The 15,342-nt window shown below is 36.8% G+C and overlaps 1 protein-coding gene across 1 annotated transcript; it reads right to left on the reverse strand.

Moving 5' to 3' along the window:
• Positions 1–35: 35 nt before the first annotated feature.
• On the reverse strand, positions 36–13,523 carry LOC128531527 (immunoglobulin mu heavy chain-like). The gene is made up of 6 exons (XM_053505450.1): positions 13,409–13,523; positions 12,986–13,292; positions 3,253–3,299; positions 1,222–1,542; positions 1,003–1,080; positions 36–823 (listed from the first exon to the last, which is right to left on the reverse strand). Exons 1-6 carry the CDS (start codon positions 13,512–13,514, stop codon positions 672–674), a joined length of 1,011 nt encoding a protein of 336 aa, XP_053361425.1. The 5' UTR covers positions 13,515–13,523; the 3' UTR covers positions 36–671.
• Positions 13,524–15,342: the final 1,819 nt, after the last annotated feature.

Below are 15,342 nucleotides of genomic sequence, written 5' to 3' on the forward strand. Positions count from 1 at the left end.
TATATTGTAAAATATAAGTGAACTCATTGTAAAATGTACCATATCATTGATGGTCCATGGAATATTTTATTAGCTAAACACGTAACAAATCAATCACTAATGACTTTGATTATTTTCATAAAATTTCTTGTAAATGTACTTGAAAAAAGTATTAAAACAATAGTACAAAACAACAATATATGTTAAAAAAATCTAATACAAAATGTTTCCTAAATAGTATAGATAATCTAAAACAAACTTATAGTGATAGTCTATACGATTTTGTGTACATGTATAATTAATTTTCATACATTTTGAACTCTGTAAAGCTGCTTTGTGACAATGATTACTGTTGAAAGCACTATACAACAAATTTTTTTATATAAATTTAAATTGAATTGAGTATAGATACACAAAATAGATACAATAGATTTAATAGTATCTGTATATAAAACATGCATGTTTAAAATACAATTTAAGTAATTATAAACTTTAACATAAAAAACAAGGTAAAATAAAAAGGTACAAAAAAGTTATCTCAAGTAAATCCTCTCATTAAAAACAAAGATAGATAGATAGACAGATAGATAGATAGATAGATAGATAGATAGATAGATAGATAGATAGATAGATACAGTATTTATGTTGATGACATTGATGTGTTGAGTTATTCTGTTTGGCTGATGGACTGATTAAAGAGCTTTGCCTCTAATTAGATTCATGTTAGCAGGATTTCTCTTGCACAGTAAGACAAAAACAGTGCAGAAGTACAGTAAATTTTTTACCAACAGTACTATATACGTCATGCTGAACAAATACAGACTGGGACTGGGATTAAACAAACCTGCAGAAAAGAGAAAAAAAAAATCTGTTATTAAAACATTTTTTTTTTATTGTTATTGCATTAAATTTTATATTCAGTTGTCATGACCATTGTAAATATAGTTGGCTAGTAAAATATGAAAACATTATTTCAGGTAAAAATGCACTTAAATGATATTTGACTGATCTTAATTGCTTTACCAGAATCCATAAATTCTTCTTCCTCCATTTCTTCTGCTTTTGGAGGTGGGCAGGAAATAAATAAGCCCGGTTTTGATTCTGTAAATAATTAAGTGTGTAAGTTTTGTAGATGTATAAAATAACATTAAGTATTAAGCATATAACCACTAATATTTGTTAATCGTTATTATTGTCTAGATTAAGAGTGGAACATATTCCGAAGACACTAAAGATTAATACCTTTTGAAATGACTAATTCCTGCTCTTTAGCATTGTTGGTGTGTTGAACAGAGCAGATGAATTTATTGTTCATGGCTTTTTGCTGGTCGACAATGAGCATGCTGGTTATTCGGACTTCCGGGTCCTTGTCTCTCTGCTCCAGACGCTCTTCTGTGTTCAGGTCCATAGTTCTCCCATCTTGATCTATTGTTTTCCATTTAAATCGCACCAGATCTGGGAACATTCCTTTTGCCTGGCACAGCAGTACAGACTTTCCATTTGATTGTCTTGACACTGGGTACACTGACACTTGTGGCTCTTTGACTTGGTCCTTTCCAGGGTCTGTATTTTAATAAGAGAAGAACTATTTTTTATATGTATGTTAGTAATTTGGGTAATCATAATGGTAACAAACTGGGGATTTTTTCTACTAAAAAGTAGATAATGAGATGGTAAACAAAAAACTGAAAAAACACGCACACACACACACACATGCACACACACACACTCGGACTACACGGGCCAGCCTTCACTCGCCATTTGCATCAGTGAGCCTTGGCCACCCATGACCCTGTCGCCAATTCAAAGGTTTTCCTTCTTTGGATCACTTTTGGTACGTCCTCATCACTGCAGACCAGAAACATCCCACAAGAGTTGCAGTTTTAGAGTTGCTTCTAACCCTGTTGTCTAGCCATCACAATTTGGCCCTTCTTACAGTATTAACATTTTCAATATCTTATTACAGTGGTGTCTGGAAGTGGAGGGGGGTGGGTGATTGGGTTATATTATATTATATTATATTATATTATATTATATTATATTATATTATATTATATTATATTATATTATATTATATTATATTATAAAAAGCAACACATCATGCAGCATTTAAAGAAATTCAAGGATAAATGAGGAACAAATTATTTATATATTTCAGTCTGGAAAGGGTTACAAAGCCATTTCTAAGGATTTGGGACTCCAGCGAATCACAGTGAGAGCCATTATCCTCAAATGGAAAAAACTTGGAAAAGTGGTGAATCTTTCCAAGAGGAACCTTCCCTGGCCTAACAAAATTGCTCTAAGAGCACAACAACAACTCCTGCAGTAGCTCTTAAAAAACCCCAGAGCAATATCTAAAGCATCACCTGCCTCAGCTAAGGTCAGTGTTCAAAAATAGCATCCATGGGAGAGTTCCAAGGTGGATGCCACTGCTGACCAAAATGAACACAAAGGTTCTTACATTTGCCAAAAAACATATAGATTAGATAAGAATGAGAAAAAAGTAATTTAAAAAAAGCATTTTTGTCTATAAAAAAGATTTTTTAACAATTACAAAGAATTTTAGACTAACATCTCACATTCCAAAAAACAGAACTTGCCACACAACTTTCCACACAATATTCTTGTGAACTTATTAGGTAAAAATTATTGGAAAGACTGCATCTGCAGGCCAGACTGCTTTTTACAACAACAACAACAACATTTCTCAGGCGTTTTACAAAATTTAAGCAAAATATCTTATAAGAGTATTCTTATAATAAATATTCACAAGAATATTTACATGCAGATGTGTATTTCTAAGTCTAATAAAAACATATCTATTTAGTCAGACATTATTTAAAACATTACTTTTTTAAAAAATTGTGTTTTTGTTTTACTATATTTTACATGTTCAGTTCAATTTTCATTTATTTCTTTGTTGAAGCTAAATGTTAAAAAGAAACATAATAAAGTTTCATGTCCTACCTGTATCGACAAGTCGAGTTTCAGATCCAAATACTTTGTAGTAGTATTAATTAAATGCATCATTACACTGTGACACAGACTAAATAAAATACCTACTTCCAAATAATTTGACATCCATACAATTTCATTAATAGTCCCAATATTTTAAGGACAGATATTATTTTTGTACCACTTAAAAATAATGAAGACAAGTAATCATTTGTATCCCCTTATTAAAACACTTTTATAAAGTTTGTTTTGCCTTCATTGATTTTTAACACTTTATTGGGTCAGTAAATAATAAAATAAAACAAAATGTCATCATACCAGTAACAATAAGTTGAGTTCCAGATCCAAATACTTTGTAGTAGTATCTGTTGCCGTAGCGGTCAGTGTCACACTCAGAAACATACTTCATCAAATACCTCTTTACAGCTAGATATCTAATCAGTTTCTTAAATAGTTTATACCATTAGAAAATATTATAGTTTTATTGGTGATTTAGATAGATCATGAAGTATTATGGTATCTTTTGTTTATCAGTTGATTTACATTATTTTCACATATTGTCACAAATGTGTTTTCCAGCTTTGACAAGGTTCTAGAATGATGCAGAAAGACGATTTCTTACCTGTTACATAAAGTCTTGTTCCTGAGCCGAAAACTTTTCTCGTCCAGCCTTCCACAGCATAATGTCCAATGACAATTACTTCAGAGACATACAATAAATATATCCCTTAAATTTTATTAGAAATATTCAATATTCATATTATGAATTTTAAGAGAAACAAATTTTGCATCATAGTGACCTGAGGTGACAAGCAGATGTTTTATTAAAGTTAAAAAAAAACAAAACTTAAATGAAGATTTAATAAATGAATTGCAATCTTACCACTAGGGGCTGAAATGGTTGTTACACCCAAATATTATACCATATTGATGTAACCATGTGTGCACAAGTGTGAATAAACAAGTCCTATTTAAAATAGATTATTTTGTTCATGATAATATGAGCATGTATATTCCCTACGTTTGTAATTTTATTAATAGTAACAATAATAAAATCATGTCTCACTGTCTCATGTCTCACTTAAACGCCAACGTTATCATTGAGAAATGAGATGAAAACGTCATTACAATGTTTAAGCACAGTTAATTTTTGGGTTCATACTGTATATTATGCATGCACCTATAGACACAACATGCCTGGCCATTTTAAAAGGGTCCGATTATTGGATTGCATCAAGCAAGGAAAACAACTAGGTTAAGAACCTTCAACACATATTAAAGAATTTAAAGGATAGTGCTTAACCATCAACTTTGTGAAAGAAATGTTGGCCAGTTCTCAGAAAAAAAATCATGAATAGAGATCCTGTAAACAACCTGAAACCCACATCACCTAAGGATCCACTGTCAACATCAGGTGCCAGACACCACGGAACATCCCCAGAGGTCTTGTGGATGAATGTCCTGTGAATGGTCTGGGTTACAAAGGAAACTTTGAAGCAATGGAAAAAGATCATGTGTTCTATGCTCATTAGATTAGACTGCCCCTTTTTCTGTGTGATGGGTGCTTTTTCTTACCTGTTACATAAAGTCTCGTCTCTAGATACAACTTTTAGCATGTAGCTAATAGAATAATGATCAAAGATCAGTAATCTGTGCTTAATTATTGATTGTACAAAGCAAATTCAGATAAAAAATACTTCTGCTTGCATACTTCTGTCTACTTTATAGTGCCACATAGATTACAGTATAATTAAACAATGTGTTTACCAGCTACAATTCAGGCTAGAGTACATTAGCCCTCCAAACTGTGTGCTGTGGATCTGGAAAGGTAACTTTGGGCATTTATCATGGGATATTTATCCAGCAAGGAAGAGAAGAAATTATGGAGTTATAAAAAAAAAAGCTAATAAAAAGACAATATATTGCTTAGTGCTACTGCAGTAATTAAAATATATGGATTTATATAGGTAAATCCTTATCCTATGTTAATGGATTTAGCAAAGATTATACAAATCAATAGAAATGCCTGCATTATACCCGCAGCAAACCGTGACACTCTTTCCCCAGCATCCAGGTTTACATTGCCACCATGCTTCATAATATTCAATTCAATTCAATTCAATTTTATTTGTATAGCGCTTTTAGCAATTTTCAATGCCGCAAAGCAGCTTTACATAGTCAAAAGAATTATTTAAGTTTGTATGAAATGTGAATTTGTATGAATCAAAATGGTCAGTTTGTCCCTGGTGAGCAAGCCGAGGGCGACAGTGGCAAGGAAAAACTCCCTGAGATGGTAATAGGAAGAAACCTTGAGAGGAACCAGACTCAACAGGGAACCCATCCTCATTTGGGTAAAACAGAAAGCAGTAAATGATCTGCATTTATACAGTGTGTAGGGTGGGAGGCAGTTCAGCTATAATAGCTGATGTTAATTGATGTTAATATGGAGTCCAGGTAGTTATTGAAGACCCAGGTAGACTTGTAAGAAGTTCCAGTCATGAACTATCGAACTGTCAAGTTCCCAGAGAAACAGTTGCCAACACCAGTCAAGGCCAGAACCATTTTCTAGGTAGAGAGAATCATTCCCAGACACCAGACGCATCCCAGAGAGACACACGGGGCATCCATGTGACGAGATCTGCAGCCAGAAGCGGGGCACCAGGATGGGTCAGACAGGTCCGGAGGGCAGAGGGAGTCTGGATCACTGGCAGCTCAGGAACGACATGTGTAGCTCGACAGAGAGAGAGAGAAAGAGTGAAAGGGGGAGACAGGAGGAGAGAGGAAAGAGAAAGAGGGGGGGGGGGAGAAGAAGAGGAGAGATGGCAGTTAGGTATGGTCACAGTCACACAATGTATAATGTGAATGTATATTAACTGTAGAGTGCAAGCAGAGACTCCGGCAGGACTAACTATGACAGCATAACTAAAAGGGAGAGCCAGAAGGAAACACAAACATGAGGGCTTCCTGACATGTAAAGCAAACAATCACCTCACCGTCAGCAAACCTGAGTGATCAATGAGAGTGAGGAAGACAGCATCCAAACATACCAGTTCACCATAATACTCTACGCCCATGAGTCCCCCAGATCTGCTCCTTTACCTATGGCAAATCTATTTATAAAAATGCTTGGCTAAATAAATAGGTTTTTAGCCTGGACTTAAACACTGAGACTGTGTCTGAGTCCCGAACACTATTTGGAAGACTATTCCATAACTTTGGGGCTTTGTAAGAAAAAGCTCTGCCCCCAGCTGTATTTTTTATAATAAGCGGTACTGACAAGCAGCCTGCATCCTTTGATCGAAGTAGGCGTGGCGGATCGTAAGACACTAGCAGTTCGCTCAGGTACTGCGGCGCGAGACCATTTAATGCTTTATATGTCAAGAGTAGTATTTTAAAATCAATGCGAAATTTCACAGGGAGCCAATGGAGTGAAGATAAGATAGGGGTGATGTGCTCATATCTTCTGGTTCTGGTGAGGACTCTCGCTGCTGCATTCTGGACAAGCTGAAGCTTATTTATGCATCTAGCTGAACAACCAGACAGTAAGGCATTACAATAGTCCAACCTAGAGGTGATAAAAGCATGAACTAGTTTTTCTGCGTCGTTTAGCGACAATAAATTTCTTATTCTGGCAATATTTCTGAGGTGAAAGAATGCTATCCTGGTAATATTATCTACATGTGCTTCAAATGAAAGCCTGGAATCAATAATCACACCAAGGTCTTTCACTGTTGCATTTGATGGAACAGAAAGGCCATCTAAAGTTACGGTGTGATCTAAAATTTTACTCCTAGCTGTATGCGGTCCTATGACTAGAACTTCTGTCTTATCCGGATTTAGCAGAAGGAAGTTAATTAGCATCCAATTTCTTATGTCCTGCACACATTGCTCAATTTTAGTAAGCTGTCTTTTCTCATCAGGTTTTGCTGAGACATATAACTGTGTATCGTCAGCATAACAATGAAAACTAATACCATGCTTACGGATTATGTTGCCCAGAGGAAGCATGTAGAGAGAAAAAAGCAGTGGACCTAAAACTGAACCCTGCGGAACGCCAAACTCCACCAGAGAACATGCAGAATAATCACCATTTAAGTCTACATACTGATAACGATGGGTCAGATAGGATCTAAGCCAGGAGAGGGCTGTACCCTTAATTCCCACTACATTTTCTAATCTGTGAAGAAGAATAGCGTGATCAACAGTGTCAAAAGCTGCACTGAGGTCAAGTAATACAAGCATAGTTACACAACCCTGATCAGAGGCCAATAGAATGTCATTTACTACTTTAACGAGCGCTGTCTCTGTACTGTGATGAGGCCTAAATCCTGACTGATACAGTTCATGTATGCCATTTCTATGTATATATGAGCATAGCTGCTCCGCTACTATCTTTTCCAGGATCTTAGAGATAAAGGGGAGGTTTAATATCGGTCTGTAACTGGACAGCTGACAGGGGTCGAGGTCAGGTTTCTTAATTATTGGTTTGATAACTGCTAATTTAAAAGATTTTGGAACATATCCAATGCTGAGTGAAGAATTAATTATTCTCAACAGGGGTTCTATTATTGCTGGTACTATCTGTTTAAGAAAATGTGTCGGTACAGGATCTAATATACAGGTTGATGAATTTGAAGAAGAGATGAGTGAAATTAGTTCATTCTCTTCAAGGGGAGTAAAGTATTCTAGGTCCTGATCTGACACGGCTAGATTAACATCTGCATCAATTACATTGTTTGGTTTCAAAACCTCAATTTTATGCCTAATATTTACAATTTTATTATTAAAAAAGTTCATGAAGTCCTCACTATTGCATGATGTTGTTGTGGAGATTTCTGCAGTGGTCTTATTTCTGGTTAATTTGGCTACAGCATTAAATAAGAATCTAAGATTATTTTTGTTATTTTCTATAAGAGTGGAGAGATATGTTGATCTAGCTACACTAAGAGCTTTTCTATAGTTCAGGATGCTCTCCTTCCATGCTATTTGAAATACTAGTAATTTAGTTTGACGCCATTTACGTTCTAATTTCCGAGCGGTCTGTTTTAAAGTGCGCGTGTGATTGTTATACCAAGGAGGAAGTTTCTTATCTCTAATAATTTTTCTTTTAACTGGAGCTACATTATCTAAGGTATAGCGAAATGTCGACTCTAAATATTCAGTCGCCTGATCGAGTTCTGTGGGGTCAGACGGCGATCTAATCGAAGTTGGGAACTCTGGGAGATTACTGATAAAACTCTGTTTGGTAGTTGATGTGAATGTACGTTTCATACGGTAGCGCGGCGCTGTGCGTACATTATTATTGTGACACACTTGAATTGAGACAAGATAGTGATCTGAGATAACTTCAGATAGTGGAATTGTGAATAAATTTCTTATACTTAATCCAAATAATATTATTAAATCTAAAGTGTGACCTGCTTTATGAGTGGGTCCTACTACACACTGATTTACTCCTACCGAGTCCAGTATAGACATAAATGCAGTTCTCAGAGGGTCTTCTGGGTTTTCAAAATGAATATTAAAATCTCCAGCAATTAACACTTTGTCTACAGAAACGACTAGGTTTGAGAGGAAATCTGCAAATTCACTAAGAAATTCCGAGTACGGCCCTGGAGGTCTGTAAATGACAATTAGCGGGATCGACTGAGCTGACTTAATATAGTTAAATACACTTATGTTACTATAAAGAATTTTAAATGAATTAAATTTGTGTCCGTGTTTTTGTACAATAGTCAAATTATCATTGTGAATAACTGCGACGCCTCCTCCTCTACCAGTTGACCGAGGCTGGTGTATGTAGCTGTATCCAGGAGGACTAGCTTCATTTAGAGCTACATACTCGTCCTGTTTAATCCAGGTTTCTGTTAAACAGAGTATATCAAACTCCTGATCTGTGATAATTTCATTAACTATAACTGCTTTAGATGCGAGAGATCTAATATTTAACAGTCCTAGCTTCAGATCAGAGGTGCCGGCTGCGCATTCAGTCTGATCCAAGTTTGTGGTCTTTATGCTAATTAGATTACTAAAACAGACTTTCTGAGTCTTTCTAAATTTGTTTTTAGCTCGGGGAACAGACACAGTCTCAATAGAGTGAACCCTGAGTGACGACTCTATGCAGCTAGCAGACGGTTGGGTTAGCCTGTCTGTCTGCTCCCTGGCCTGGGCTCTGGATTGTCACCGATTAACTAGGCCTTTTCTAAGACTATGAGCTATACTACAAGAAATGAGAGCAGCACCTTCCCGAGTGGGATGGACACCGTCCCGCCCTAACAGGCCAGCTTTGCCCTCAAAGGTCTTCCAATTATCAATAAAGCCCACGTTGTTTTCGGAGCACCACCTGGACATCCAGCGGTTCAGCGACCATAACCTGCTGTAAGTTATGTCACCACGTCTCATTGGAATGGGACCAGAGCATACTACTCCATCGGACATCGCCTTCGCTAATTTAAACACCTCTATAAAGTTATTCTTACTAACCTCTGACTGACGAAGGCGTATATCATTAGCTCCAGCATGTACTACTATCTTGGAGAACCTGTGCTGTCCTAGAGCCCTAAGATTACCTGCTATGTCCGGTGCTCTGGCTCCCGGGATACACCTAACCACTGCCGCTGGCGCCCCTAAAGGTCTAGCTAATTTCACGTGTCTCATTATAGAGTCTCCTATAACCAGAGCTCTTTCAGGTTTCTCAGCGGGTGCATCACTGAGGAGAGCAAACCTGTTGGACACGTGAAGTTGTATACGAATATGAACTGTACAATTATGACTGCATTGTGCACTTGCTCCTCACACCCAAGAATCTATGATGACTTCGCTGGCAATATAGACAATTAACAAAACAGACATAAAAGAATTCCCATACTGAACCCAGGCCAGTTCAATAGGTGAGGCTTCTGGAAAGACTTTCTACATCAGTTTAAGAGCAACTTGCGGATCCGACAAAACAATGGTGGTTCAGGTACAATTCATTCTAACTAGTGTAGGTGGTGCAATCATCCATAAAAAAGCTCAGATTGGGTCCAGCTCATTGTGGAGGAAGTAGATGAGCTCTAAGCAGCCATATGCATCAAACTGATACAGCAAATTAGGAAACTGGGCTATCATAGAATGATGCATTTAGAGTCAATCAGAGATATTCAAAGTAAGTGTAGGAGACTATTGGTGTGAAAATCTTTACTAACACCTTAGCAGGTGGTGCAAAATCTAATAAAAAAGAAACCACACACCCTGTTGAAGGCATATGACATAGCACACCAGTATGAGGCAACCAGAAGGGCCGCTAGAGCATGCTTGGTCTACAGAGCAAGAGCAGCTACAATGCATGAGGCTGCCAGACAGGCAGATTGTGGGAAGCCAGAGGAAGTAGCTGCAAGACCCACAAAAGCTGGTTATCCCCATGGTATGTCCATGTTATCTTCTGTTAGGCAGAAGAGATCTTCTTTACATCAACCTAAGACATTCACCATTGTGTCAACTTATACCTTAGCAAACGGTGTGGGCTGGGAGTCTTTCAATCAGATCAGTCTCTCAGGTCCCCCACTGTTCCTGACCTTATTAACCCTGTCTTGCATTTCTCTATCCATCCACCTGCAGGTGTTCTACGCCAGGAGCTTCAATGACCTGTGTGAAAATGCCCACTATAGGCTGGTCCACCTGATCCAATTCAATTTTATTTGTATAGCGCTTTTACCAATTGGCATTGTCCCAAAGCATCAAGTCCCACAGTGATGTTTTTTTTCTGTAGGGCTAAATGACCTCGACTGCACCAAACTGGACTTACAGTAACATCAGAGTATTAGTGGGTATAAATGACACCAAGGGCCCATAAAGCTGCTGCCTTTTGCACCCAAAAGGGGAACATGATACTTTTTGGACTCTACACTGTGCTGTTTCCGGTCCAAAGGATCATTGTCAATGTGTTGATTGGGTTACAGTGAAAGATATGCTCTGTCAAGTATATCTCAAGGACAGAATTTGTGGCAGGATACTGTATTTGCCAAATGCTGGAACAACTTTGTCAAGTGTTCAACAGGCTGCAGGAAGCTAATTTGAAGCTAATCTAAATGTTGTCTGTTTCAGGAGTAGGTCGCTCTTCTTGACCATATATTTTCAGGCAAAGGTGTTGTCACTACCCCCACAAGGTTCAAAAAGTAGTTGAGTGACCTACACACCAAAATGTCTCTGAGGTCATTTTGGGACCAGAGCAGTCCTCTCCCAAGTACAAGGGGGGTCAGGGGAAGGTCTTGACCTTTGAAAGTTGAAGATTAATAGATGATAAACTAAACTATTGCACCACCAAATGGAAACTTTTGGCACCAGTAGTGTTTACCCCCCATTTTATACAATATCTGCTAAGGAGGTTGTTTATCATCCAGACCATAGCAGCCTGGTTGACAATTTTGAACCAGAGGCCCAGCTTGTTTACTTGTTAAAGAAACACAGAGTATGACTTCCAAGTGCTTCACTATCCACGGAAACAGCTCCTAAATGCAAAAGCACTGTCGAGAAGATGCAAAGGAGGCCACAAGGGTGCAATACAACTTGGGCGACAGCTTATTTGGAGATCGCACAAATCTCTAGAGCAATCTCCTATGGGGATAATTGACACTTCACTAAACAGCCAGATACTGTAACTGATACCCCTGCTCAGCCTCAGGTGGATGAGGTTGACACTCAGCACCCTGCCAGAGGACAACCCCAGTGTCCACCTTTGAGTCCCACACCCCATCAGAGACCATAGAGGGTGTGCAGAGTGATTGGTTTGTATGGGTTTGCTAACAAACCAGACTAAATGCTGAATTTAGTGTGTAGGCAGATCACTGACCTAGTCAATTCAGAGGTTTGGGTCCAGGCCTGATTTAATATTGTAGCTGGGTATAATTAGTAATTGGGATGCTATGTGGTGTATATTGCTGTTAATTAACTACTTTTATATGCTAATTGAAAACAGAGATATTATGGAAATGTCTGGGTACAAGAGAGAAGAAAAGTATTTAATTGGTATAATTATTTGTGTGGTGTCAATTAATTCTTGCTCTTTAAGGTCAGATAAGTAAGAGTTATGTTACATCATATTTAAATGACTTAGAAGGTTAATTGTGCCAGCTGCCTGTTGCTGTAGACACTGGGTTAAATTTCTTTATAAGGAATATGCATGACATTTTCATGGACACCGCCAGTGCAGCCACCTTTTGGGCTCTTACTTGGACAATAATGATTTTAAGTGTTTAATCGTCATCCAGAGTGGGGGGAGGGTTATCGGACAAACCTCCCCTTTAAGGCAATTAGCACTGTAGGTAACATGTGCATGACATAAGGTGGTGATGTTCCCAGATACAGGAAGGAAAGACTGCAGTTGGTACATAGCATGTTGCTATTCATGGCAAAAGTTACAGTGGTTATACACAAAGTGTCTTAGGGTCAAAGGTGCAAGACCATTTGCTGTGTTTGCTGCTAAAAAAAGAAAGCATAAAGTCTATTTTCAAGCAATGCTATTACTGTTTCCTTATTTCCTTCGTCACTGGTGAATCAACCAGAACTTGGCATTTTACCATCTATGAGCCAGGCATTAGCGCAGGTGCTAGTACATTTAGTACATTAGCCTAAACAGCAGAGGTCTTGCAGCTATGATTTGGAGCTGCAGATCTGAAAAGGTAATCGACAGTTCAATAAATCAATGTAATAAAAATCCAAACATAATTTTGTCTCATTTAGACAACTTTTTTTGTTTATGAGACATGTGATGGTATTGTTTGTATATAAGTTCATTTATTTACTGAATCACTTGTTACCAAACAAAGGTTCTTTTGTTATTGCATAAAAGATGTATGCTTTTTTGTGTGTGATAGTGTGCCCTGAATATGAATTAGATACTCTAGGTAACTATGTTAATAAGGAAAAACAAATAAATACATAATTCGTAATTAACAAATAAATGTGAAATACTTTTCATTTCATTTTTAAATCAACAGAAAAATATATACAAATAGTAAAAGCTGTGAACTCGAATTGTGGGTTGTTGTACAGTACTCGTAGGTTTCATTGCACTGTGCTGCCTGACACCCAGCAGGCACAGTAATAAGTTGCTGAATGCTCCTTCATTAAATTGAGGATTATCAAAACAACCTGATTTCCAATCTTCTCAGATTTCAGTGTCTCAAAACCAGGTTCATTGCGGATGGTTTGGTCATAGATGTTTACATACTGAACTCTTTTGAAAGGTTCACCTTCTTTCTTCTGATACCAGTGAATGTAATATCTACACTCTGAAAGGAAGGTACAGTCTATCTTGGCAAGCTTTGTGATGGCTTTAGTAATTACAACCTTTTGATGCAGCTCCACATCACTGTGCACTGTGGAAAAATGGAAAAAAATTATTAAGCTTAATGATGCATATTAAATATCTTTATGAAAATAAATATAAAACTTTGATTAGAAAATTTAGTATATTTCACAACATAAAGTTTACCTGAATAAATTATAAAAATCATCAAAATGCACAACTGCAGTGAGAGATACATGGCAGCTATTTGATGTGTAGGAAGCTCAGGTATTGAATGCACAGGGAACATCATTAAAAGGGCTCATCATAGAGTTTACACCCATTTCTCTTTATCTGTTACACGTGATGTTTTTATGACACAGAAATCAAACAGAACATTCATTTAGCTTATGCACTGCTTTCTTAACTAGATGTTGTTTTGCTGTTTAACTAATAAAATGTGCCCTATTTAGTGATGGAAAACACTAGGTCAAGGGCATCACAAGACAAAAAATAATAGAGCCTTTAAAACCCTTTGAGGAACCACAGTTTACAGACAAGTATCCTATTGTACGTTGCTACTACTTTTTGGTTTTAAAAGAGAATATGCCATTTGTGTATGGTTTTAATTAATAAATTGTTAGAAAAACATAAAGATGTGCAGAAATTTTTATTGTTATCATGAAGATCGTTCTCCGCACTATTATCAACATTACAGCTATAAAGAAAAGCATGCATTTAAGAAAACTTAAAACATTGATTTGAAAATGATTTCCTTTTATAAAAAAAAAAATATTTTAGTTATTTGTTTGTTTGATACAGCATTGGTGTAACAGAATCACCTGACATAATAAAATAACTGTTGAACCATGGAGAAAGTTTCATAGAAATACCACAGCACAACTGTGAGTCCAGGTGCATCCTGACATTAACATTAATCTAAACATAAATTGAAGTATATTAGATAAGACCTTACCAATGTTTATTTCTCCATTCAGAGTAGGCATATTTATTTAAAGCTTTTTGAACTTTGAAATTGTAATGCTTTGCTGAATATCTCAGTGATACTGAGATATTCGATTCCTGCCTTTGTGTGCATGGAGTTTGCCTGTTTTCCCCCTGCTTGGTGGGTTTCCTCCACATACACTAGTTTCCTCCGTTCAAAGACATGCAGTTTAAGCTAATTGCCATTCCCAAATTCCCCCATAGTGTGTAAGTGTGTGTATGTGTATGTCCCTATGATGAATTGGCACCCTGTCCAAAGTCCCCGTCTCGTGCCATACAGTAAGTCTTCTGGGATAGGCTCCAGGCCTCCCTCGACCCTGCATACAGGATAAAGTGGTATAGACAATGAGTGAGTGGGTGAGTAAGTGTTTGAACCCTCTGTTGACTTTATTCCAATAATTTCATAAGTGTAAATGTGCTCAGATTGAATGATACTTTCATACCCTTATAATTGAAGACTCATGGAAGAGGATGTTTAAAGCAAGCACATCTTAGTAGTCATCACCCATTAATTAAAAATACTTTATAATATTTCATGATAATATAAAATATATAACAATGCTGAAGCCATGCAAAATATGCAATAATCTCTTTGAACAGTTCATATTGAAATGAATCTGCTACTTATGCACTGTAACGCCTTCAAACAGCGTTACAGTGCATAAGTAGTGCTGTAAATGTGATTTAGAGGTAATTTCTGAGGCTGCTAACTCTAAATTAACTTGTTTTTGGCAGCAGAGGTAAGTTTTGCTGTTGCTTTCCTGGGATGCTTTTTATGAGAGTCAGTTTCATCAAGGTGATTCAAGGTTTTAGCAAATGCACTTGACAATACTGTTCTTGCAAAAGCTATTCCTGAAAAACTTTGTATCTTAAAATAACAACTGACTGTTATTGTTGTTGTTACATAAATAACTTATTCCATATCCATTATTTTATAGTTATGAAATCACCAGTATTGTTCTAGTAGGTCGAAAAAAGCGACATCTCTGATTTTTATGTTTTTTTTAGTATATATACAGCACATTTGGCTTTTACCTTACAGTACATGAAACTTATATTTAAAAAAGGAATACAATTTCACTTACCTTTTAAGTATTAAATAGTTTATTGTAGCTTAAAGTTGATAAAGTAATTAA

Source organism: Clarias gariepinus, chromosome 1 (assembly GCF_024256425.1).
Source record: "Clarias gariepinus isolate MV-2021 ecotype Netherlands chromosome 1, CGAR_prim_01v2, whole genome shotgun sequence".
NCBI classification, from domain to species: Eukaryota; Metazoa; Chordata; class Actinopteri; order Siluriformes; family Clariidae; genus Clarias; species Clarias gariepinus.

Coding starts and splice junctions, on each gene's coding strand:
- LOC128531527 (XM_053505450.1), bottom strand. CDS start 13,514: ATGATGTTCCCTGTGCATTCAATACCTGAGCTTCCTACACATCAAATA. Junction 1,543..3,252: donor AACTCAACTTATTGTTACTG/GTATGATGACAT, acceptor ATTAAAATACAG/ACCCTGGAAAGGACCAAGTC. Junction 1,081..1,221: donor GGAATTAGTCATTTCAAAAG/GTATTAATCTTT, acceptor AATTATTTACAG/AATCAAAACCGGGCTTATTT.